The sequence below is a fragment of the Punica granatum genome, chromosome 3 (assembly GCF_007655135.1).
Source record: "Punica granatum isolate Tunisia-2019 chromosome 3, ASM765513v2, whole genome shotgun sequence".
Lineage (NCBI taxonomy): Eukaryota > Viridiplantae > Streptophyta > Magnoliopsida > Myrtales > Lythraceae > Punica > Punica granatum.
Genome location: NC_045129.1, coordinates 39,021,686 through 39,048,816, shown reverse-complemented (window position 1 = coordinate 39,048,816; position 27,131 = coordinate 39,021,686). Strand labels below are relative to the sequence as shown.

Below are 27,131 nucleotides of genomic sequence, written 5' to 3'. Positions count from 1 at the left end.
AACATTGAGCAGCCCAATAACCGAGAGCGTCCCCAAGCCGAATTCGTACGCAGGGTGCCATTGCAGGACCCGATCAGCCAGGTACACTTGGTCAGAGATTACGTCCGATGCCGTGAACTCACACAATTTTATTCGATGATATATTGACTTATGTAATAATCTGTTTAAGTATATAAATCCGAAGTAATAATTAAAACAATATTATGTAAAATATTATACTTTAGTTGCTATTAAAATTTGTAGATTTCTCGAAGGAGTAAATTGTTAAGCATATATATTATATCGTATAAACACCGATCCTCCTTTTTACCGAGAAAGTATCTTCTGCAACGGTGTCACCACGTCAACACTATCACATGGTGAAACATGGGATGATAAAACTCGTCAGATCACTCTGGCCACTTAGCGGTAACAGCTTATTTTCCGTTTGCTTTGCAAACTTTTTTAATCTTTTTATCGATGAAGAGGACTTACTAGAGGAGATTACTCAGAGGGAACAAGGCAGGGCTCAACCTAGTAGCTCAGTGGAGCAGGATCCTATCGACCATCGAAGAGAGGTAGATTCATTCAGAGCTTCTTCAAAGATAAGACAGTCTCATAACTTGGTTTGGCATCATCCTACAAGTCGGGAAGTATGGTTGGTCAGTCTGAGCATGGACATGCTCAAACAAATTTTCCATGGAGTTAGAATTGTGTGACATGTTGGCATGCTGATTCCAGTGTTTGCCATGCACAATCTGGAGGTTTTCATCATTGTGGACGACGTGATCACTTGAAGAATAATCGTCCACAGTTTAGTAGTGGAGTACCATTTGCTTTCAATGCGGTATGAAGGGACACATGGCACAAAATTGTATTGGTTGATACAAAGAAATGGTTGCCCTCTCAGGTGATTAGTTATCTTCGAGTTTTGCTAATCGAGTTCGGGATTTAATCACTTGCAAGAAATTATTAACCTCAAATTTCATGTTCTCTATAGGTGCCCACGCGTTGGGGCGAGCAAAGTGCACAACCTTCCGCGAGCCTGCATTTGCGTCATCCCTCAAGAAGATCTTCCTGAGCGCAGGCGGTGACGACAACCACGCGTCACTGGATGTCGACCAGCGCAGATCATGTTTGGCTAGATGTATGGTTTGCTAATTAAAAAGGTGAGCTCTTAACTTGTTAATTTCTGTGAAAGGACTAAATTTTGACATAAGAAATTATTGCAAGGGCCTCTATAATGATCCAAATCCAATCACCGTAAGGCCATTCGATTGGAGCGAACCATACACTAGGTGATGCATAGGGGGACCCGAAAGCCTTTTCGAAGGCCCTTTGAAGGGCCCAATATGTATAAGTATGGGCTGCTAACAATATCTTCACCAAATTCTTTTCAGTTTACCTTTTCTTTCGGTCAAACCATAACAGATATTCAGTTTATTACCTGTGACTATGGATTTGCTTGATAAATCAAAATTAAGTGTTGAAATTAATTTTACTTAATTTAGTTCAGTTTATTCGTTACATGCAAATCAAGTTTGTCTTAATCAAGTTTATATAAGTGTATAAGTAAATACGACTATTTATTTTCTCAAAATGACATATATACTTATCTGTTAACGATATGATAATAAGTGATTGAAATATTTTTCACACATTTTTAAATATTTTATTTTTAATATATATATATCGCATATTAACATATAAATTAATAAGGAATTACACCTATATTTGACATTTTCTTTTCTATCCCTAAGAATGCATTGGTTACTTTCTAAAATGATGAATGTTTTTTTATTTGTTAACGATATAATAATAATAATTAAGTGATCAAAACATTATTGATACATTTTTCAATATTTTCTTTATAATATATATAGTATACTAACATTTGTATTAGTAAATATTTTGCCATTTTACCCTTATATTATTTTGCCATTTTCTTTTCTACCTATATTTAATGCATTGGTTACAAAATTATTATAGCTGATATTCCAAATATTAAATTTTAAAATTTTGAACACTTTTAGATAAAATGGCCTAGTACTTGGATGAGAGTTTTACTTAATTAAGCTTTTACATGATTAGATACAATGCTTAAATTTGTTTAAATTAATTTTAAGTTTATATAATTATAAATGATTATTTATTTTCTTAAAATGATAAATATATTTATTTGTTAATGATATGATAATAAATTATTTAAATATCTTTTTGTACATTTTTTGAATATTTCCTTTATAAGATATATATAGTATATTGACATATTAATTAGTAAGGATTATACCACTTTACTCATTTATTATTTTGACATTTTCTTTTCTACCCCAATTTAATGCATTGATTATTTTCTTAAAATGACTAATATATTTTTATTTATTAACGGTATAATAATAAGTGATTGAAACATTTTCATACATTTTTAAATATTTTCTTTATGATATATGTTGTGAAAGATGCCGAATTCGAGAAATTTAGATCAAGAAAAAGAAGAAATAACTCTAAGATTTACGTGGTAAAACACTTTGAGTGAGAAAAATGTCCACGAATAATGCAGGTAGATTCCACTATATCAATAAACCACATATTACAAACTCGAGATCACACTAGTGTTTCTCAACCCGTGGTACAAGAGCCAACTTGAGAACAGCCTCACAATTCTCTCAATCCTCACTACTCTCCCACTTTATAAAACTTAGAGGCTCCAAGAGAGTAAACTCGAGAATTTCCAAGAAGATTACCCTTGATTCTCCCGCAACATTTTGTTTTGATACAAAATTCACTCCCCTTTAAATAGATATAATATATTCCTAATATCTCAAAGATATCCTAATATAATCTTATGATATTTCCCATTTAAAATATTCTAAAGATATTCCATAATTATCAGTAATATATCCTAAAGATAATTTCCCCATTTAAATATCTAAGAAATACAACGAAATCCATATAAAATAGGAAATATAATATCAGAAGAATATGAGATCTCGCCTCTTCCATTTTCGTCCGAACTCGTTACCGCTTTTCGGTTTTCGTGTCTTTGGGTTCTCCACTGAACACAAGGCATATTCAACAATATATATAGTATATTAACATATGAATTAATAAAGATTTTACTATTTCACCCATATATTATTTTGGCATTTTCTTTTCTTACTCTATTTAGTGAATTGGTTACAACTTCATTTATATATATATAGATATAGATTGCTGATCCAAAAAGTAGATAGTTAATATTGGACATTTTCTCCCAAAAATTTCCTCCATAACACAGGACATTATCTAATGTTGATTTTCTTAATATGATAACTATTTGGTTAATATTGTTTTTTCTGGACATGATATTTTTTTGAAAAAAGATTCTTTTGATAACATGGTAATGATATATTTAGTAATACAAAAATGCTAAATTCTCCTAAAAAGTATGCTAAGAAATTACGTGTTGATAAATATGACATCTCTGGTCAAAAGATAAATACGGGGTCAACAATGTGTGGATCTTCAATAAACAATATCTAAGAAAAAAAAAAGCTGCAGCGATTGTATAAGAAAAAAAAGCTCCTGCGATTGTATAATTTGTAATTTATAGCTATACGCAATACACAAGGTATTGTAGTAATTACTTGTATTGTGGATCTTCAAATAGAATTTACTTGTAGTAATTATCAATGAGGAAATAACTTTTTGGATAATTTCTTTTTAACTGTTTTGATTTCCTAAGGTAATTATTTTATTATTTCTTCTGTTGCCCTCACATCATGCAATCAGATTTGTTAATATTCTCTATATACCTTAATTCTGGTGGTTATAAAACAGAAGGTAATTATTATTTAAGATAAATATTTTGAATAAATATTTCTTTAATTGAAGAAATCCTGACATTATTATTTTACATTGTGTTTTTTTTATGAATAAAAAGGATAGGTCGGGTTATTGGCTCGCTGTGGCTGCCCAACTAAGAGAATCTGGTAACCACGAAATGTTCATTTTCTCATACTATATTATTATTGTTGTTGTTACTGCTGCTACTAGTATTATTGCTGTTATTATTATTACTATTATTATTATTTTATTTAGTGTGTTCAATTTAATACGAGTTTAGGTATTAGTATGTGCAATTCAACAATTCAATGAATTGGATTGTTAATCCAATATCGAGTTTGTACCTAAACCCAAGAACAACGCTTTGAACTAATAAATTGATATTCAGTTTGCTCCTAGCCCAAAAGCAATCACGCCCGCACGTGAGGGCTAGTAAAAAAGAAAGTGTAAAAATGAAAAGAAGAAAAAAAGGCACAATTGTCATTGCAACAAACCAATTTTTTTTTTCCTGTTTGCTCGACAATGAACTCATTTTAGTTGTTTATGTAATGGATGTCACACCATGTAGTTTTTTTTCCCTCCTTTTCTTGGTAGTTACATCCTCTAGGTAGTTGTGAATATTTAAGACGATCAATTTTTTCAGTCACTTATTATTGCCTTCATTTTGCTCGAAGATCTCTCGCCAAGTTACACCAAAGTCAGACTTTTATGGTCTGCAGACATCAAGAGGGTGATTGTTTATGCATTTCAACTTTATAACAAACTGAGCGAGTGAATAGAATTCTCATCTCCCCAATTAATTTCCCATCACAACTACTCAAATACAAAGAGTGAAGATGGCAAAGGAGTCATTATGGGTCATCTGCTTAAGCTTGAACAACACTGGATAAAAACCGATTGAAAGTTGTTTATATTACTGAGGTTGAGATTAAAGATTTATGTAAGTTGCTACACACATCAATTTGGCAGAGAATACAATAAAAATAAACCCCACATTTACCATTATGATAAATGAATACTGAAAATTACATTGAATATGTTACATTTTTTGAGACTATGCTAAATGCTTGCAAACATTTGGTAAACAGAAACGGCAATAACATCCCTCAAAATCAGCTTGTAGTCATCCTCTACCTGCAAGTCCGAGCACAATAACAGTTGGTGCATCCAACCACTTAGATTTTAGAAATCTTTAGACCGACACCCAACATAAGAAAGCTAAGGATGCTACAAAATATCGAGTGGGGTAATACAAGTATAAATTTCATTATTAAAAGCTCAATATATTGTAGAGTCATATTATATAATTTTTAATTTTCTTTTCCTGCTTAATCCCCATTGATTCCACGAAATTCAAATCTTCACTGTCATATTGCGAGCAACTAGAGGTATATTGTGACCGACCCAATATATATATATATATATAGATAGATATATGTATGTATGTAAATTTACTGTAATCCTACGAAATTCTTGCTTGTTCAACGAAGACTTTCCCTATAAGCATGTTAGATTCACGAAATTCTTCCGTTTGTGCACCTCAACTCATGATGTCAAGTATAGTTGCTTTGACATGGGTAAGGCAGCGGAATTGTACTGTAAGTGTAACTCAAGAGTGGGAGTCAATCGTCATTTGTCCATCAATTGAGATCGTATTAGTACTTTTGATTATAGAGTCGTAAATAATATTTTGTTTTACGGATCACCACAAGTTGAGGGGCACGACCGGAATAATTTCGTGAGCCTAATAGGTTAAGTGGAAAGCCTTCGTTGAACGAACGGAGAAATTTCATGGGGTACACAAAATTAATCTATGTTTGTGATTAACATAGGACACGATATGATATCATATGAATCTTGACAATTTTGAAGACAAAAATCATCATATCACGGTTGGAATTTATCTTTTTAATTTTTAACGCATAATCTTAACAATAATTTGATCTCAAGATTAATATTGATTTCTTTTTTTTATGTCATTTTTTTCAGAATTTATCCGTGAAATTAAATAGCTACTATCTTATTCATGTAAATATTGTTACTGATTGTAAATCACTATTTTTAACAATTTATAACACATATTTTGTAAATGGTAAATTGGAGGGGAAAAAATCACGTTCTATCCCGCGTAACGCACGAACTCCATAACTAATAATAGAATATAACAAAACCAATAACATCCCGAAATTGTGAGGTAATATCTCGAACTTCATATCCTACAAAGTAATGATCTTTCTATGCAATTCGGGTCAACCAAACCGCGTATAGATTGGGATTGTAAATTGTAAGCATTCGTAAGCACATTTGTAATGATAGAAAAATAGATATTTCATCTATGATATGTGTTGGTTATACATGTTAAATATCAAACGGGGTTATTCACCGTAAAATATGTACATCCTGTGAGTTTAGAAGGGATTGGACTCCTATTCATTCTAAGAGTTATACGGTTGCAGAGCTAACTCTTTTAGAGATGCATACTATGAACACATGAATATAAAGTAATTAACACGCTAGCGTAGGGCCTGGCCTAGCGCCGGTATATATACCAAGTTAAATATCCACCCAACAGACCGACAAGGGATTAGCTTGTTGGCCCTATGCATCCTAAAGACCAGTGTTATCAGAATCGGACCGGATGATGAACCGAAAGGGGTATGGGTTCATGGGTTTATGGGTGCAATTGGGGGTTCGATGGGTCGGATCGCACGTTTAATTAAAATAAAATAAATATTCATATTATTAAAAAAATTATGATAATTAAGATAGAAGTATAATGATTTCAAAGATATACGATAATAGTATAAGAAAATATAAATATATTTAATATTTCTTACTTCAAAATAAATATTAAATTTTAATAAGTACTTAAAAGTAGAGTTAAAAAAATAAGAAAGTAGTGGTTGTTTGGTTGGTAGTATACTAGTATGAGAAGTAAGAGGTCATGAGTTCAAATCCTTATACAACCAAACAATTTTTACAATAAATAGTAAACCCATAGAATCGGCCTGTTCAATGGAATTTTGCTCAAAACCGGCCGGTTCTATGGGTCAGGCGGTTCAAATGTGCATTTTGGGTTTTCAGGCGAACCAGATCGGACATAATGCGGGTTCCCGATCCGACCGGTCGAACCGGCCGGTCCGGTCCGGTTCTGATAACAATGCTAAAGACTCAAACTTATAGAATACTGAGTTCGACTCTTTTATAAACTCATTGAAATTACTTTATTATTTATATTAGCCCGTGCATTGCATGAATTCATTTTCACTATCTTTTTTGTATATTTTCCTTTTTCTGATTAAAAATAACCTTCAATTATTTTTATGTTATAAATTACAGTAAGTAAATTATTATAATAATAATTTAAAACTAATTATTTCAATAAATGTCCGTCATATTTTTAAATAAATTGTTAATGTAGATTTGTTTCATATATTAAATTTTGTAATTAGGATAAAAGTTTGATTCGTCTTTTCGTTAAACATTTTTTAAGAGATTCTTAGTGTTAAGCTTTATTTTTATTTTTATGTCATTTGCATTCGATATATGTATATGTATGTATTCATTTTAATATACACAGAGATATATATCATTTCTTATAACAATTAGTTTGAATTTTGAAATATATATTTACCTCTTAACACACTAAAATCTTTTCAATATTGATCTTAAATTTCATATGATAATTAATTAATAAAATCATACTAATTTTCAATGCTTCAATAAATAGTTTCAATTAATGGTCTCAATTATTGTACATTCTATATTTAATTAATTATTCTATATTATATACTTACACAAACTTGATTACCACGACACGCTTATTTCAAATACTTAATTTTTATTTTTATATTGCAATATGTTGATATACTATAATAAAGAAATATTGATATAAGATACATGAATTATTTTAAATCATCTCGCTAATCCTTTACATTCTTTTTTTATTTTTTATACTGCAATAAATTGATATATTTTAAATCATCTCATTAATCTCTTACATAATTTATTTTAATAATTTTATTTCATTAATGAAAAAGTATTTATTGCGAAAGAAGTAAATAGTTTTACCTTTATAATCTTATGGGTTAATTACACCGATAGTCCAAAAAGTTTTATAAATATTTCAATGTGGTACAAAAAGTTTTTTTTGCTACTCGATGATACAAAATGTTTTAAAGTTGTTTCAGTATAATACAAACCGTCGTCTCGCCATTGACATCGTCAAGCCAACGCTGATGGTGCAAAACCGATTTTTGTAGGACGTTACATGATGGTGCAAAATGCTTTGAAGTTATAACTTAATAGTACAAAATTTTTTTACGTAAATTACATGATGACGCAAAATTTACAGTCTTGTAAAAGACGGCTTGATGACGTCAATGGCGAGATAACGGTTTGTACTATACTGAAACAACTTTGAAACATTTTGTACCATTAAGTAGTAAAAAAAATTTTTTTGTATCATATTAAAAATATTTGTAAAACTTTTTGGATCACCAGTGCAATTTACCCGTAATCATATACTATTTAATAAAATTACTATTCTAAATTTATTTGTTACGCTGGTTACAACTTACAAGTTTATATAATATAGATATGGATGGGCTAGGCAGCCAACTCTAGATCAGAAACTACGGCGTCGTTTTCTGACGAACCTATGCGCACATCACCATCGGACAAAACAAAGACACCATAGTCAAACTTCCTCGACTCACGACTCAGGTTAGTGTCGGGAGGAAGTTCGCTTCGCACTGCTGACCGTCCGTCAGATGCTCGCCACGTTTCTAGCCGTCAGGCCTCATCGTGGTCTGGTGCAGCTTCGCGCTCCACGTGGAATTTTTTTTCTGGCCTTTTTTTTCTTTTTGAGTCGCTTTGTCCCGCCATGTTTCACACGTGGTCCATCTCCGTTCTCTGCGGGATCCGCCATTCCATGTGGGCCCGGTTTCCGTACAATGTCCATCTGACAAATTACACGTTGCCCAATAGGAGCTAAGCACGACGGAGGAGAATCTAATGGAGGCTTGTGTTTCCTGCATACCTGAGATTTTGCCTTTTTTTTTTTTTTAGTTTAATCGTTTGATATTTCAAATTTCGGTGATTTTTTTAATAATATATAAGCTTATTTATTAATTAGAAAAATGAAAAATAAAATAAATTAATGGAAAAAGGTTGGTGCAGTTCTCTTTCTTCTGTTAAAAGAAAGAAAAAGAAAAGAAAAGGGAAAATTCCTTGATGTTATGATTGATAAATGAAAGACGTAAGTGACCAGATGACAATATTTTTCTATTTTGCGGAAAATTACGCTAACGCCTCTCTAATCTAATAACTACTTTACAATATATATATATATATATATATATATGTATGTAAGCGGAGTAAGAGTGTTATGTAATACATGCACCTGCAACAACTATAATAATGAATGAAACGTTAGAGAAATTGGTTCATAGTTTACGTATTTATAACATGCCGAGAGTTAAAATTAGAAGAACCAATTAGGAGTTGACGGTTCATGTTCTCCTTTCTCATCATAAGTTAAAGCAATTAGGTGAAAGAAAACCCCCAATTAACATTTTCCAACCAAACAGACGGACGTTCCATGAATGAACTATATAAACGGTGTCCGTAATGCCGACAACAAGATCATCTAGTGATCTAATGATATGGAATTATTAGTTAGTCGTGTCGACTGTCGATTACATGAACATCCTTACTAGGGACATGTTTATATGGGTGCGGGGCTACCTGCTACATACATTATATATATTGGTTGGTTAGACTAGACGTGGTGCACGCACCCAGGCCGGGCCGCATAGTAATTTCCTTGTCTTTCCGTATGGCGTCAGATATTCTTTCTAGACGTCAAACGCACTGACATGGTGGGGACGTGTGGAAGCAACTCCATCTGACACGCAAAGCCCTCCCATTGGGCCATAACTGCCAATTCGGATAAACTGTGGTCCCCACCATTGCCCTTTTCTTATCCGACTCTCAGCAAAAAAGCCACGTGTCTGTCCAAAATTTCCAAAAAAATTAATAATTCAGTTTATAGCTAATTAATTAATTGAAAAAAATTATTGATTAAACTGATTCTGCTGATGTTTCTCCTAAACGAGATCTCCAATTCACGTCCTGTGAATAAAAAGAATTTTAATTGAAATAATTTTATTTTGTAATGAACTGATCCAGCTTGAACTTGATTGATTATTGGTCGGTACTGTTAAACTTTTGGACAGAGGTACGAATAGTATGAAAAAGAAAAAAACAAAGAGCGGGATTAATAATAATTATTTAATTGACTAAAATGGAAAGAAAACATTTTGAGTTCCCCGACGGACGTCGCCGAGGAAAGCAAGCCAAAGCCTCGTCCTGCTTCATCCTGATGTCGAGTTTTTATTGGCGGATGTGTCTCTCCCAGGAAGTACACGTGGTCGGTCTACGCTCGGCGAAAGGGACAGATCAACGGTCGATATCCGTTCGCCTCGCTACGTCACCCCCACCAAAAAGGTGGAGCGGCGACCGGGCAACTGCCCGCTCTGACCGTCAGCCACAATCTCCTCCCCTTCCTTCTTTAAAGGGAAGAACAGAGAAAACTGGGGGCTTTCCTACCGCTGCCTGCCCTGCTGGAGGACGGGAAAAAGAAAGCTTCTTGCTTGCTTTCATCATTGTTCTATTGAGAAATGGAATGAGTCCAGCTCACCGCCATGGAAAGACTGCCGCCGAGCGTCAAGAAGGGCGTGGGCTCGTTCTCTTTGATTCTGTCGTTTCGGTTTCGGATGGGCTTCCCTAACGACTAACTGGACGGGAAGTTTCCGAGGGGAAGCTCGGAGCTTTCTGATATGATGAACTGACTGATCGGCTTGCTTGGGAGGGGTTGTGAGGAGGATCCTGTGAGAGCTAGCAGAGGTTTCAATGACGAAGATTTGCCTCGACGTCGTGAGCGAGAGCGAGTCGAACTCAGCCTGTGAGCAGAGCTCGCCCGCGGCCAGGCGGCGCAGGACCGAGATCTGCCGGTTCAAGTTCGTCACAGACCTGGCAACTCCCGAGAACGAGACTGCTATAGGCGTCGACGGGATGACGCCGAGGACCGTGATTCCGGTTCCGACGAGGGACTCTGAGAATGCGGCTGAGAATCGCCGGACGGACATTGAGAAAGGACGATCAGAGGGCAGAGACGTATCAGGTCCAGATCAGACGTTGGTTCTGGCGCCGGTTCCCGGTCTTGTTCCGGTAATCCCGAGCCCAAGCGCTAAGAACTACCCCCGGTATGGTGTGGCTTCGGTCTGCGGAAGAAGACGAGACATGGAGGACGCAGTGGCGATTCACCTGGACTTCTGCCGCCGCCTTGATGACGTCGCCGAGCAATTGCATTATTTTGGAGTTTATGACGGTCACGGTTGCTCTCATGTATATACCGATGATGTCCTTCACTATCACAGTGAATTAATTCTGCAAAACCGAATTGTGGAATCGAAATCTAAAGCAAATACACTTGAATGGAATTAAATTCTATTTTTTCTTTTTTTCCTTGTCAATATCAAACATGGAGTCATCAGTAAGCTAGTGAAGCTAGGGACTGAAGAGTTGAGTGATGATTGATTTTGATATTCGGGTTAATACGATCAGTTTGCGGTTGATCTTGCTGACGTTTGTTCGATCTGTTCAATACGAAATATGTTGCAGGTCGCGATGAGATGCAGTGAGAGGTTGCATGAGCTGGTGAGGGAGGAGCTGGAGAGGAGGGGGGAGGAGAAGCAGCAGCAGCAGGATCAGCTGGTGACTGAGTGGAGGTCGGCGATGGAGACGAGCTTCGATCGGATGGACAAGGAGGTGACGGCGTGGAACATGGAGGCGGTGGTAGGAGCGCAGTGCAGGTGCGAGCTGCAGACTCCTGACTGCGATGCCGTCGGATCGACGGCTGTGATTGCGATCGTCACCCCCAACAAGATAGTCATCGCAAACTGCGGGGATTCGAGGGCAGTTCTCTGCCGGGGCGGCAAGGCCATCCCTCTCTCCTCCGATCACAAAGTAAGTCGGACATTGCCGCAAAATCGTGTGATCATTATTGAAGTAATGGTGCAGAAAGATCCATCCTTTGCGGGAAACGATAATGCTAACTAGTTCTCGGGTTGGATTTGATCTGATCACTTGCTGGTTTGATATAACAGCCAGACCGCCCGGATGAGCTTAACAGAATCCAAGAAGCGGGCGGGCGGGTCATCTACTGGGATGGGCCACGGGTGCTTGGAGTTCTTGCCATGTCCAGAGCAATAGGTGCTGCCATGGATCATTCTCTCCTTTTCTATGATATATCTATATTAATCCCCGTTTCAGGCGGCTGCATCGCGGGGTTTCATGTTATTAACGGTCTCGTGTTGTATTGTCGCGATAGGAGACAATTACTTGAAGCCGTATGTGAGCTGTGAGCCGGAGGTGGCGGTGGTGGACCGGACAGCGGAGGACGAGTGCCTCATCCTTGGGACTGACGGCCTCTGGGATGTGGTCTCCAACGACACCGCCTGCGGTGTGGCTCGGATGTGCCTGAGGGGGAAGGGGCGGGCGCCGACGGCTATCGAGGCGGCTGCAGGCACCTCATCGGCAGTGGCAGGGGACTGGGGAGCGGGAGAGAGGACAGACAAGGCATGCTCGGACGCATCGCTGCTGCTGACGAAGCTGGCACTGGCGAGGCACAGTACGGACAATGTGAGCATCGTGGTGGTGGATCTCAGGAAACAGGCCACGTAGTATCTAACGTTACTCGTGTTCGTTTGTTCCGTCTCTCATTTTATTCTCTTTTGTTTTTTTCCATTTCAGGTAAAATTTTAATTTTTTTTATTATGTTCTTTCTGGGGAGGGGAAGATATATAATATATAAGCCCGATATGGGGGCAAAAACTGTGTACAGGGTCGATTATTTATGTAATTTTGCTTATCAAAAAACTGATTTATGTAATCTTGCATTTATACCATCTCAAAGGAGGTAATAGCCATTAGCCAAAGCCAAAGGAGATGGACCATGATTCATGGCTGGTGAAGAACTTCGATCCCATTCGATTCCAATACAACGCACCGTATGCATATAACCCGGATACTGGTTACGGCCTAAAGATTCTTTGTTCCCCGCGGTTTGGGGCTCTGACAGTCGGGGATGAATAAGTACCTGAAATATATGGGTCCAGTGTAGAGGGATGAAGGTGTGATGTTACTGTCTGATTATTGTGAGTGTGAGTATTTACAGGATGGAGGAGGATATCGCACTTTTCCCCCTTTTTTGTCAAATCAAAATCTAATTCGACTTCGTTAGTGCTCCATGAGGGAAGAACAAGGATCAATAAAAGTATAAATCAGTTGGTAACGCGTCAAACATTTCAAGAACTAATTGAAGGATTGAAGTCTCTACGGTAACAAGGGAGCAGATAAGGATGGAAACACCCCTTAGCTATTAGTACCGAACATGCTCGCAACAGTTGTGCTCTGATTATGAGCTTATTCATTGGTATTGTTCCTTTGTAACCTCACTGGAATCATGGCGGCGGGTCTGAGCTCTTGGTTTCTATGTAATTATGACTCAAATATGATGTTTTGTGATGGAATTCAAAACGCATATGATTAAGCTTTATAAGAGTTACCAGTCAATTGTCCCGATCCCCTTATATATATGTTCACAAGAAAAAGAGGGAAGAACTAACTAGTGGTGTGGACCCCTCCTCATTTGCACGGGAAATCCTTTTTTTTTCCATCTGTTGTTTGATATTATAGTGGTCATGATTATCGCAATCATCTTTATTATCGACATATTACATTAGATATTATCGGAATTTAGCTTATATTATAGCATTCCACGACTATAATTATTTCACACACACAAATCATTTACTCGGACCCGGTCCCAATTCCGAGCCTTTGCTCGTTCTTATCCTAATGCCATCCTAATAAGAGAGGCCCAGTTGAAGATTCGAAGTCCATCCTAATTGTTGGGAGACTCGGGACGTGGTTTTAGACGAAGGTTCTACCCATTCTCCGAGAAAGTGGAACTCATCTGACATTGATAACCGCTCTCGCACTTCTCTCATTGTTCTTTCTAAGTCAACAAGAAACGAAAAGACAGAATACGTACATCGCCAAAAATGAAAATAAAAATACAAAATTTAACCGATATTTTCTTACTATGAGAAGTATAGTCGTATAGATAATGCGGTGGCAATAATAATATAATTATTGGAAATATAATTTAAATATGCTATAGCTCCAACTAGATTCTAGAATTACAGGTCAAAAACATTGAACATCATGCTATCGTGCTTCAGACAGGCCCGGGTCCTTCAATTCATGCAAATTCTGAGCAAAGTGGACCCAACTCGATAATCCAACAAAAGCAATACAGATGACACGGGCTTCGCAGCCTAGGCTCTCTGGAAGAAAGAATGTCTAATGGAAAGAGACGAATAAGGTTTGTCCTACTGCGCCGTAAGAGATCCATCTTGCTTCATTTTGATGAGATTATTCTCGATGTTTCGCAGAACAGGTCTATAGCTGCAAATAAACCCAATATCGAATGATAACCGATCATCATTCATTGATAATAATATCGACACCCAAAATAGCGTGAATTGAGGATGAACTACCGAAGAAAAAAGTCAGAGAGGGTTATCTTACACACGAGCCAGGCCATTATACGCTTGTGTGGTTTGTTGAAGACGTGCAGAGAGCTGCATAACTTCGGCAGATAAGGCCTCCGCTCTGCTCTGCTCTTTGGCAAGTTCACCCTGAAAACGAATAGCACCAACAATTTTCTATAACAACTTCTTGTATGAATGCCGACAAAGACTACGAGGTACAAACTACAGGTGATTAAGACAAGAAGATTCAAGCTGCAGGTCACCTTTAGAGAGAGAGACTCAGTCATAGATGCGGGTGAACTTGTCTCTGCAGACCCGGCTTTACGAGGCTCACTGGCATGTTCGATTCTCAATTTGTTTACAGTTCCACGGAGCTCTTCATTTTGCTTGAGGCAGTCTTTCACCTGAAAGAGTTACTCTGATCAGGTGTGTTCCGATTTTGATTAAGTAGAAGAATAGAGCATGGAAATTATCGAAAATAACTCTTTCTACTCCCATGAAAATATAGTCAAACAATCATAGCAAAAGCTGGCCCTTCAGATTAACCACCAATAATTACCTGATTCTCCCACAGGACCACCGCAGCCATTGCTTCTTGATAAGATGATAGAAGGTTCGAGTTTTCCTCGAATAGCCTCTCTATCTCTGAAGATTGGGAGTCAATCTGCAATGAAATTTTGAAAAAAAAAAAAAAAAAAAGGAAAGAAAGAAGATGCTTTTAGCTGTTAAGGAACCGGAAGAAAACCATCCAAGTGAGGTTGTAAAGGAAGTTAAAGAGGATAGATCAACACCTCCATAAGAAGTTTCTGTCTACTACCCTCCAGTCTCTCAACCACAACTGCCATATCATGCAACTGTTTTTCCAGCTTCTCCTTATCTTCCTACAAAAAAACAATGGAAACAGAAACCTGAGAGCTCCATGTATTCTAACTACAAATTAACTGAACATGGTGGAAGGGAGAAAAGGCTGTGACGTATTCTATTCCCTTTTAGTCATATATTTTCATCAGGTTGTTACTTTTTCTATTTGCATCAGGGATATGTTGCACATGAAATACTAAATTAAATCATATCCACTAAGACATTAGCAAAACAAGCATGCATAGCTCTATACTTGTTAAGTCCGATTAGTACATCATATAGCACAATTAATAGTCATAATGGATCAATGCTCAGAAGGCTCTAAAACAAGAAACTAAGAGACAGGTCATACCACTGAAAATGCCCCTTTAACCACAGTCTCTGAGACTACTGCAGTAAAAACAAATGGATAAAAGAATCAGGGATCATAATGTATGGAGTTCAATGTCAAAAATGTGCCAAGGTCATACCCGGGGTCTTCCTGGATAGCTCCATCAATTTCTCTTCCAAGGCTTGTTTCTCGGACAGCATTGCAGAAGCTCGAGCTTGCTCCTCTACAAACTTTTCTCTCTCTTGTTGTCTCAACGAAGATTCTTGCTACATAATTTGAAAAAATATCACATACCCATAGACAAGGTAGGATGGATGAAAATGATGACATGTTACCGAATGCAGAGCAAACCTGTAAGATAGCTTTTAGCCTAGCTATCTCCTTTTCCAAGGCTTGCAAATGATCTGGAGAAGTTCCTAAAGGGGACGCCCCACCAAACTGACCACTCATTGCTGCTTGTTGAATTGAGTTAAGTTCTGCTCTCAAAGATGCTGCATCTTCCTCAGCCTATTGCAAGAGACTTAACAGTAAAAAGACAACATAGGAGCTATATTAATGTCTTCTAAGGAAAAAATTTCTCGCTTACCCGGTATTGCTCTTCTTCAGCTTCCTTCAATTGTCTCTTAAGTGTTCGAATCTGGGTTGCTAAGTCCTCCTACACTAGATTTTCCATGAAGCATGAGAACAAAAAAACAAAAAACAAAAAACTTCAGAAACGCCAAAAGATCATTGAGGAGCAATATAATGCCACATACCCGTGCAATAACTGCTGCATCTTTCTCCACAGCCACATCCTTCAGAGCTTTTCTCAAGGATGGAACAGTGGTCTGTTCCTGCAGTTTGAGAAATGATGATATTTAGAGATTCACGAATGATAAACTAAACATCGACACATGCCTACTGGCATGCCAAATAGAAACAACACCACTTTCGGATGAAAAACGCCATTAAAATGACATTTTTCTTGATGCCCTAAAACTGCATACACAAGAATCTACTGCCATAAGGAAGGATACACTTCTAATTTTAGATAAACAATGACATAAGCTGGTCCTCACCAGATCATTCAATTGCCGAAGCAGGGCATCGTTTTCCAGTTCCTTTGCTTGAAGCTGCAAATTTGATAAGCCGCTGTCAGTCTCATCCACAGTCAAACAATGCCAGAAAGAAAGAAACGAACGATTGCTGCACCTGTGATGCTAGTCTTTTGTTGTCCTGCTCCAGCTCTAGATTCCTCCTCTGTTGGTCTTTCAGCTGAGAGACTAAACCGCTAACATCGGTCTGCGAAAGGGACTCCCAAGAGTAAATAGGTATTTCAACGGAATACAAAGCCCCCGAAATCACAATGAAGCGAGTAAATTCTGACCTCTGAGAGCCGATTTCCGCTCTCCGATTTCCTCATCCCTGCTGTGGATTCTGTTCCAGCACAAATGGAAGAACAATTATAATCAGACCTGGTTATTGAAAAACGAATGAAAGAAATGCAATGAGAACAAAGAGACCAACCATTCGGACTCGAAGCAGCCTTGGTAAGATCCGGGCCAGAAGAAGCTTTGCCCAATCTTTCAGCGGCTCTTTTCTGGCGTATCTCCTCCAGCTGAAACAACCGAACGTTCAGCGTTAGCAGATGTAATTCAAATTGAGTCACCGCAATTGAAATACGTAAGCTTGTAGAAATGGAAGAGAATCAAGTGAGGAGGGAAGAGAGCGGTGGGGATGGAGATAACGAACCGTCCGACGGCCGAGAGAAGCATGATGACCGTCCATATCGGAGGCGGCCGCCTGATTGAGGGACGGGGATCGGATCTTCTTCCCGCCGGCGAAATCTGATTCCAATCCTGCGTTTGGTTGTTGCTCTGCTCTGCTTTGCGCTGCGTAATCCTCCGGCATTGAGTTATTTTGTTTTGAATATTCTCCTTCAGATAACCATGAAAAATAAGTTACATATGAAAATGCACACCAAGCTGTCTGGGTGGTGTAGTCGGTTATCACGCTAGTCTCACACACTAGAGGTCCCCGGTTCGAGCCCGGGCTCAGACATGCTTTACTTTTTTTTTGTTTATTAGTTTCAAGATTCGTCCTCGAATGTTTTGCAAATATTTTTCTAAGTCCTTCACTTTTTTATTCTTTGCTCATATATACGCCCTAATAGTTTTCAAAATCGATCAATTCGATCCTCCCGTGTTTCCAACTTTTTTAGATTAACGTAGCCGGTCTAATCTTGTCATGTCTCTAATTTTTATCGCCCATGCCCATCTTTACATTACATTGTTATTTGTTAGAAAATCTAACATGACCATGTGTCAGTTGACACGAGGTCATTACAGCTGTTCACCCGTAGGACCTACGCAGGGCCCACACATAGTGGACGGCAGTGATTCTGATGTCAGCTGACACCGGATCATATTAAACCATCGTTGTCGTTTAGCCAAGCGATCCGTTGGTATGTTGAGCCCGGACTGATTGACACGGTGCTACATATATATTCCTAAGCATACTGCTATCTTCCAACTTCATGATGTAATTATTGTAGGCCCATAGCTTTTATTATTTGTTTGGTCAAACTTTACTAAGGAATCTCCAAACGTTGATTGATATCAAGAACAGAAAAGCTAACCTTAATAATTTTTGCCCAATCAACTCCACTAATTGGGACCCCTTTCTCCTGTTTCATGAGTAAAGCTTTCTCATACCAATACTGAACATCGAAACCTCAATATCCGACTAACTCCCGAGACACGTATAGTTCCTTTTACTTCTCAGCTAAGGATCTGCTTATTAAGTTGTCTCTAACACCTCTTCCCCCCCTAAAGCTTCTGTTCTCTTTCTTGCCATGAAGTTCATGAAAATGTGCTCCTGCTTCTCCAGCAAGTCCAAGCAAGGAGAAGACCAAGCCGGAGGAGCAGAAAAGCTCTCCCCAGAGAAGATGCCGGAGGACAATACAAGACAGCATGGTCTGGCGACTGCTAGCAATCCAGAGGCAGGCCAGCACGGAGTTTCCACGACTTCCAGCAACGATGGTGGCACAGCCGCTCTGGTCATGAGTATGGCCCACGTCTCCGTTATCGAAGGAGGGAGCTCCCATGGACATGGAGGTGATGGTGGAGGCGGAGGTGATGGCTGACCTTCTGTGCTAGACGTTGATCCATCAGTTTCCACTGTCGGCAGACTATTTTCGAGATTTCACATTTCAGTAGTTTGCGATGTGAGTTATTAACTACTGTATGCTCTTGAGATTTTGAACCACATGAGCATTTGCTCAATGTTTCAATGGTTGGATTGTTCTATTTGTTTTTGTGATCAGTTACGTATGGTAATGTTCTACCCACACCCGAAAGCCATCGCATGTCTGTTTATGTTGCAGATGAGCAATTTTCTCCATCTATCTGACAAATAACTCTTTTAGCAATTAGCATAAGCTTCCTTCTCAAAGTGCATCAACAGAGATAAGGTTGCAGCTCAACAAGATCCCAGGATTACAGGTTCAAAACATAGACTTTATGATTCTGTACATAGAATAGGTCCAGGTCCTTCAATTCATGCGAATTCCGAGCAAAATGGACTCAGCACAATAATCTAAGAACAGATACTGATGGCACCATCTTAGCAGTCTACGCTGTAGCAGGGTCGTTTATCACACCCAAGAAATCATCTTTTATGGTGCCGATACAGAACTGCAGAAACACAAGAAAGAAGGACTCGTCAGCGCATCTGGATCCATATTCAAAATTATTGTTCTAGTCGAGTAAAACAACTCAGGGATCAAAGATTAGATAAGAGGTGCATACGATTTCTGTGGCATCAACTCGAGTCCCAATGATCTTCAATCTCACTTCGCTATCCTTTTGAATCTTCACCTGAAAACCAGAGCAAAAGGCCTCTTCACTTTGGGTAACAAAGGACAAATGATGGAAGCAACTATGGATCATGTTTCGCCATTTCTCCAAAGGAGGAACCACTTACCGAGCCATCCGATGTCGTATAGTTTGGCATGTCACCAGATTGGAACTCCATATCATCGGGAATTAGCTGAAGGACAACAAAAACATGGTTAAGCATATGCTAAAACCAATGGATCACGCAAGCTTCACTCGTCCCCAAACCCACTGGACTATCAAAAGAAACAACTTGGGGATAAAAAGAACTCACATGGTTCGAAACAAAGATCTGCACAGGACCAGCTTCAGCAAAGAACCCCATCTGCAAATTAACCATATCAGCTTGCAAATCCACACCATTCATCAAACAAATCGGGAATGTGGAGGTAGAGACCTCCACGAACATATACCTTGTTCACCATTGTCACCACTGCTTCTAAGATCTCTCCCTTGAATGGTCTAAAGACAACACACTGATACTTCACCGGAAAGGTGACGAACCCCGTCCCATCTCGAATCAGCCCTTTCCCAATGTTCTCGATCCCCGTTATAGCCACCACAAACCCGTGCCGACCACTGGCATTACATATCGGCCGAATAAGAGCAAAACTGTTACTTTACAAACACAGATAAACCATCTCTCCAACAGTATGGAAATCAAAACTCTATCAAATCGATAGAAATTCAGCTTCATGATACCTCAGCAACATCGGTGAATTCAAGAAATGACAAAACAAAGGAGAGTAGAGGAGTAGATCGACAACCTGCAAGTGCCCTCGACATCTTTCATGAGCTTTGCCACGAGATTGTCCCTGAGGTTCCGCCCGAAGTGGCGGGGATGGAGTTGCATGTTCCTCTCCAGTATGATGTGGAAGAACATCTTGAACTTCTCTGTGGATTGCGCCTGAGCAAGTGAGGAGTTTTATCTGGATTTAAGCTCTCTGCGGCGATTTATAGTGAGGGCGAACCGATTAGGGCGGCGTGCAGCGGTGCAGGGAATGATCGATGCCGGTGCGGAGGGGGGAGGAAGGAAGTGTGAATTGAGGAGTTAGGGATTTCGGTCGCGGCAAGGAGTAAGAAGACGGCGACGCCCCGTACATAAATACGGAAACGAATGAAGTCCGTTCGATCTAGACTTCTAGATCCAACGTTGAAGAAGTTTTCCCGCTGTCTTGGGAGGGAAAAAATAAATGATAATCTATCCAGAGATTCTAGACTCTACTACCACTGTCACGTTCAAATTTTTAAAATGTCATGACTTTTATCCTCAAACATTTTTACCACTAATTAACTTTTGCGATCTCATCTAACAATCTTGCTCCTTTGTTAGCAACAAAAACGTTAACTAACATCTTACATGGACATAACGGCGTTTAAAAGAATAATTTTTTTAATGCCAAACATCATACGGTGTGGTTCGACCTTCTTCCGACACCTTCAAAAAACATCATTTTTCTAAACAGCATCGTTTTCAGTATTTGTTCTTTTTTTTTTATCAATAGCGAAAATGATTGGGGTAAGGGATGAGGTGGATCGAAGGGGCTCTTGTGCCAGCCATCACCACCTTCTTCTTTCCTCCTCTACTAATCAATTCTCTCTCTCTCACTGCATTGTCTTCCTCCTCTTCCTCTACTATCATCATGCTTGCGATCTTCATGAAGAGGAGCGTTTCCCTCAACCTCTATCGCCCATTTCGTCGGTGCATCTCCTTCACCTACTCCAAGCGCAAGGCCTAGATCCTCGAGGTTCTAAGGGAGATTTGCTCTTACCTCCAGAACCCCACCAGGCAACCTTCCCCCTCCGCCCGCCACGACCTCCTCCAATCTTCTTTCGTGTCCTCTACATTATCGAGACTCGATTCTTCATCTCCCTTGGCCGCGACGGCATCAACTTCATCACCTTCACCTAGCCTGACGCCTTCATACAGAAGCATAAGGCTTCCCAACAGAACATCCACTTAGCTATCTACAACCGAATCCGGTTGAGCTATGACCGCTCCACAATGGAAGAGTGGTGTCAGGCTGTGCAGACCGTTATAGTCGCAGTTACCCTTCCCTGCCCTCTGTGTTTTCGGCGGACCGCAGAGGGGTTCCCCCTCCAACTATGGCCCCGTTAAGCGAGGTCCAACCCCTTTCCTTTTACCCTGTCGGTATCCCACGAGAGAAAAAAGGAATCGAAAAGAAAAAATTAAACTTTCTTTTGAAAAACCAAAATGCCATCATTTTGGTAAATTATAATATATTTTACTGTCACATCACATTTTCACTAAAAGAGTTAATGAAAGGACAAAAGTGGTGTACAGAAGTGTAACATTGTGTTGAAATCGAGAGAGAAGATGATAGGACCGGAAAACAGAGAGGTGCAGCAATGTCTGCAAATTCTCGATAGAATTTCATTTACCAGGGAAATCCCTTATATGAGCAAAATACATTCAGCTGTAAGAAGAAAGTTCTAGACATATAGAGAAAGGCAGGATATCTAGCCTAAAATAAAGATGCTATACAAAAATACGGGATACTCAAAATATTAAGATACTAAACTAGTAATGTACAACTGTAATACCCCCTTCAAGTTGGTGCGTGAGGATTACGAACACCCAACTTGCCGAGAAGGAACAGAAAACGATCTCGTCCCAATGCCTTAGTGAACAAGTCTGCCAATTGTTGTTTTGTGGAGACGTGTGCAGTAGTGATGACATTGTTCTTAATATGGTCACGAATGAAATGGCAATCAATCTCAATGTGCTTCGTACGTTCATGAAAGACTGGATTGGCAGCAATGTGAAGTGCTGCCTGATTATCGCAAAACAGTTGAGTAGGTCGAGGAAAAGTGACACCAAGAAACGATAATAAGTTACGTAGCCAGATGATCTCGCTAACAGTAGTAGCCATGGCCCTATATTCTGCTTCAGCAGAAGAGCGCGAAATAGTGGTTTGCTTCTTTGTTTTCCAAGAGATGGGACTACCTCCAATAGTTATAAAGTAGCCAGTGATAGAACACCGGGTCATAGGGCAACTAGCCCAATCAGAATCACAGAATGCAGCTAGTTTCAATGACTTTGGATGAATAAAGATTCCTTGCCCTGGTGATTGTTTTATGTAACGAAGCACACGAGTAGCTGCTTCCCAATGATCTTGACGAGGTGTCTGCATAAACTGTGATAGAATCTGGACAGAGTAGGTAATAAGTCGACGATACTGTCCTGGATCAGCAAGCAGGGCACCGGAATCGGAGGAAAGTCGATGATTCTGCTCCATAGGGAAACTAAGCATTCCACACTCAGATAAAATGTCAATGGCATACTTCCGTTGACAAAGAAACAACCCTGAATCCATACGAGACACTTCTATGCCAAGGAAATACCGTAAAGTGCCTAAGTCCTTAAGCGAAAGCAAGAACTGAGGTACCTTTTGAACAAGATACAATGAGCAGGTGAATTCCCGGCGACCAATAAATCATCCACATAGACGAGTACGGCAATTAAGATAGTGTCTCTAGAGTAAGTAAAAAGAGAATGATCAGCTCCAAACTGCTTAAATCCATATGCAAATAAGGCGTCTGCTAATTTGGAAAACCAATTACTGGAAGCATGTTGTAAGCCATAGAGAGATTTAAGAAGCCGACATACTTGTCCTGGTCGAGTAGTAGAGAGACCAGGTGGAAGTGACATATAAACTTCCTCGTGCAAATCACCATGAAGGAAGGCATTATGCACATCCATTTGATGAATTTCTCATTTCTTCATAACAGCAACAGCAAGAAAGCATCTAACTGTCACAAGTTTGGCAACAGGAGCAAAAGTCTCACTAAAATCAACCCCTTCTACTTGCGTGAATCCTTTAGCTACGAGACGGGCTTTATATTTCTCAATAGACCCATCAGCATGACGCTTAATTTTGTAGACCCATTTACAATCAACAAGTTTCTTTTCCGGGGGTAAATTACTCATAGTCCAGGTACTGTTGAGTTCAAGCGCCCGGAGTTCCTTTGCCATAGCCTCTTGCCATCGCGGGTCACGAGCAGCCTCTCTATATGAACGGGGTTCGACATCTAAATCTAAAGTGGCAAGGAACGATATGTATTTATCGGTAGCACCCGTATATGATAAATAGTTGCGGAGAGGATACGGTGTACCTGAAGAATTCTGAGATTCGGTTAAGCCAATAGAGGAAGACTCGATCATTGCCGTATGACATACATAGTCCTTTAGGAATAAAGGCGGCCTACGTATTCGATTGGATTGTCGTAAGATGGAAGCATCCTCTGAAATTATGTCTGATGGTGATCTTGGATTTATGTCGAGCTCTCCTGTGAAGCTCGGTGATGGAGGAAATTGAGCAGAGTTCCTGTCTGCATTCAATGGAGAATGGGCCGGCTTCTGAATTGAGCTTGGGCCGAATTCCTGCAGCGGATTGGTCTTCCCGGACGAAGAGGAGACGCCACCCGGAGAAGCTGGACCCGGAATTATGTGACCCACTGGACTGTCAACCGGCCTTATTGGGCCCTCTTCTGGGCCTCCCACACCGACTTCATATAATGGACTGTGGATTACATCATGCTGGCCCGCATTGTCTTCTTCTTCCCAATGCAGTGGTGTGCCCATTTCCATTCCATTTGTTCCCGAGGCTTCGAAAGGGAACGTATTCTCGTAAAAACTGACATCTCTTGAGACGAAAAATTCTTTGGTCTTTAAATCATAGACACGCCATCCCTTCTTGCCATGGGGATATCCCATAAAAATACATCTCTGTGCTCGTTCCTTGAACTTATCCGTAGGTGGTGGTCTTATTTGCGCATAACAGAGAGAGCCGAACACTCTCAAGTGTGAATAGATAGGAACCTTGCCAAATAATACTTCGTGTGGACTTTTCCTGGATAATATTGGAGTAGGCGTGATGTTGATCAAATAAGCCGCCGTTAAAATACACTCCCCCCAAAATTTTCCCGGTAGAGAGGCTTGAATAAGTAATGCCCGTGCAACATTTAGGAGATGCCGATGCTTTCGCTCAACTCGCCCATTTTGTTGAGGAGTGTCAACACATGAAGTTTGATGAATAATTCCCTTCTGTGAATAGTATTCTTGCATGTCTCGAGACAGAAACTCTGACCCATTGTCACTTCGAATTATCTTCACATTTGTATCAAATTGATTTTGCACGAGATTGCAAAAATTCATTAAAAATCGTTTCGCCTCTAACTTGTCTCGCATCAAATAAACCCACAAGCCTCTATTGAAGTCATCGACTATAGTTAAAAAATAATATGCACCCGAATGAGAACGAACTCTATAAGCACCCCATATATCAACATGCACCAATTGAAAAATAGAGCTCGCTTTATTAAAACTACTCGGGAATTTAGATTGAGTTTGCTTGGCTTTATGGCAAACCTCACAATCCTTATTCATATCATTCTTCAACAATAAACCGGGAATAACGATACGGGGAGATGGATGTCCCAATCTTTTGTGCCACACATCATTCTCTCTTACTACCGCCACCTTATTAACTTCACAAGTTTGAGCAATATACCGCAAAAGATAGACTCCCCCATGGAGCTCACCGACTCTAATCATCTTCCTCGACACGCGGTCCTGAATAATGCATAAGTCAGAGGAAAATATTATACGGCAATTCATTTCTTCTGAAAGCCGCGCAACAGATATGAGATTGCAATCGAAATCTGGAACAAGCAGGACTTTAGATAATATGAAATTACCTCCAATGTGCACATTGCCAGTATGTGTAGCCTGAACTGATTTTCCGTTTGGAATAAAAACGGGTGAATCATCTCGCAAAAATGATGAGCCAAATAAGAAACGAGGACAACCAGTCATATGTCTAGAGGCTCCGGTGTCAATAATCCACGTCTCATTGCAAGATACGAAATTAAATCGATTACTGGTCTGGTTTTCACCCTCTTCATCAGGCCCGACTAGACTGAGCAGCCGTTGAATTTGTTCTTCAGAAAATGGCAACGTTGGAGACGACTGAGTCACTGTTTGTACTGCATTTGCTTGATTGAAACCACCTTCAGACCTTTTCCCTTGAAAACCGTGATGCTTCTTACCGAAACCCCCTTTCGATCCTTTCGAATTTCCTGCTTTTATACTGACTGTCCTAGCCACCAGAATTTCGATGTCCATCCGAGTTCGTTGGGCGCCCATTTAGTTTATAACAGGTGCTCCTTGTATGCCCAATTCGATTGCAGTAGTCGCAATAAGGTCGGTTTCCACCTTGCTGCGTTACAGGTCTGCCATCATCTACTGCCTTTACAGCAAATGCAGTAGCTTCCTGTCTTTGTGTCTCCTGGGAACGAACTATGGTCCTTTGTCGCTCATCCTGACAGACCATATGATAAACACGATTAAGGTTAGGAAAAGGATCCATGCTAAGTATGTTAGAACACCGTAGCAAACTCGAGATTTAATCCCATGAGAAACTGATGAGCTTTCTCCCTTTCTCTCAGCCCTAGTCGATTATGTGCTGCTCCACAAACACATGCACAGGAGCAGGTCATAGACTCGAGGAGATTGTCTAGTTCATCCCAAAGCCCCTTAAGAGACCCATAGTACTCGGCCACCAATTTCCCTTCCTGTCGATATGTATATATCTCGCTCTTCAGTTGGTAAATCCGTGTCTCGTTTCCCTAAGCAAAATGTTGCCTCAAATCTTCCCAGAGGATCCGAGCATTCTCAATGCATGCTATGCTCGGTTGCAAGTCCTTTTCCAATGAGTTTATCATCCATGTAACTACCAGAGAATTCGCCATCAACCATAATGGCTTGTCGAGGTCACCATCTGCAGGCTCAGGTAAAGTTCCATCGATAAACCCTACCTTGTTCTTTGCACGGAGAGCCATCCGCATCAGTCGAGACCAGATAAGATAGTTTTCTCCATTCAGTTTGCACTCAGTGAGTCACAAAACTGATCCATCAGCTGAAGTTACGGTGTATGGAGACACCAATGTTGCTGTAGGTGCTGCTGGAAGTGGTGCAGCTTTGACCTGAACGGTTCTTGTAGGAGGGAGAGCAGCTGTAATTGTATTTCCTCCAGACATGGTTGATTAAGGAGTCGGCTGACTGATTTGCCGAGATTGAGAATGTGATTGTAATTCAACCACACGGCCCTTAGGCTTCACTTTTCTGATACCATGTTGAAATTGAGAGAGAAGATGATAGGACCGGAAAACAGAGAGGTACAGTAATGTCTGCAAATCCTCGATAGAATTTCATTTACCAGAGAAATCCCTTATATGAGCAAAATACATTCAGCTGTAAGAAGAAAGTTCTAGACATATAGAGAAAGGCAGGATATCTAGCCTAAAATAAAGATGCTATACAAAAATACGGGATACTCAAAATATTAAGATACTAAACTAGTAATGTACAACTGTAATACATTGACGGCAGAAATGTCTGAGGGCAAAAGTTGTGGGGTTTTGAAAAGTTGAGGGTGACAGTGGTAGTGCACTTATCTATCTCTATTTATTTATATATTTGTACAACTCATACTGAAAAACTCCTCGGGTATCAAAGATTCAAACAGTTCGATATTTGTTCCGCTTAAGTAAGATCTCAAATTTGAGTCTTGTAAATGCAGAAAATTCACGTTAGAAGAACTTTACCTCTTAGTG

The 27,131-nt window shown here is 39.5% G+C and overlaps 3 protein-coding genes and 1 non-coding gene across 5 annotated transcripts; 2 read left to right on the top strand and 2 right to left on the bottom strand.

Moving 5' to 3' along the window:
* Positions 1–10,370: 10,370 nt before the first annotated feature.
* LOC116198959 (probable protein phosphatase 2C 24) lies at positions 10,371–12,777 on the top strand. The gene is made up of 4 exons (XM_031529238.1): positions 10,371–11,214; positions 11,491–11,835; positions 11,976–12,081; positions 12,200–12,777. Exons 1-4 carry the CDS (start codon positions 10,720–10,722, stop codon positions 12,550–12,552), a joined length of 1,299 nt encoding a protein of 432 aa, XP_031385098.1. The 5' UTR covers positions 10,371–10,719; the 3' UTR covers positions 12,553–12,777.
* Positions 12,778–13,985: 1,208 nt separating this feature from the next.
* LOC116198957 (golgin subfamily A member 4) lies at positions 13,986–17,510 on the bottom strand. Of its 2 annotated transcripts, none has more exons than XM_031529236.1 (15): positions 17,350–17,510; positions 17,125–17,215; positions 16,985–17,034; positions 16,810–16,899; positions 16,677–16,730; positions 16,374–16,451; positions 16,205–16,273; positions 15,970–16,125; positions 15,758–15,884; positions 15,640–15,677; positions 15,218–15,307; positions 14,986–15,090; positions 14,690–14,830; positions 14,464–14,573; positions 13,986–14,340 (listed from the first exon to the last, which is right to left on the bottom strand). In XM_031529236.1, the coding sequence occupies exons 1-15, from the start codon at positions 17,506–17,508 to the stop codon at positions 14,265–14,267; spliced, it is 1,434 nt and encodes a 477-aa protein (XP_031385096.1). In that variant the 5' UTR covers positions 17,509–17,510; the 3' UTR covers positions 13,986–14,264. The 2 variants fall into 2 exon arrangements, with proteins under 2 accessions (XP_031385096.1, XP_031385097.1); XM_031529237.1 differs by having other exon boundaries at positions 15,640–15,674.
* A 74-nt stretch (positions 17,511–17,584) lies between these two features.
* Positions 17,585–17,658, top strand: TRNAV-CAC. The gene has a single exon. It is a non-coding gene; the product is annotated as a tRNA-Val (tRNA).
* Positions 17,659–19,001: 1,343 nt separating this feature from the next.
* Positions 19,002–20,580, bottom strand: LOC116198964 (DNA-directed RNA polymerase II subunit RPB7). Its single transcript, XM_031529245.1, has 6 exons — positions 20,261–20,580; positions 19,907–20,072; positions 19,768–19,818; positions 19,582–19,647; positions 19,407–19,475; positions 19,002–19,292 (listed from the first exon to the last, which is right to left on the bottom strand). The coding sequence occupies exons 1-6, from the start codon at positions 20,374–20,376 to the stop codon at positions 19,230–19,232; spliced, it is 531 nt and encodes a 176-aa protein (XP_031385105.1). The 5' UTR covers positions 20,377–20,580; the 3' UTR covers positions 19,002–19,229.
* Between the last annotated feature and the right edge of the window lie 6,551 nt (positions 20,581–27,131).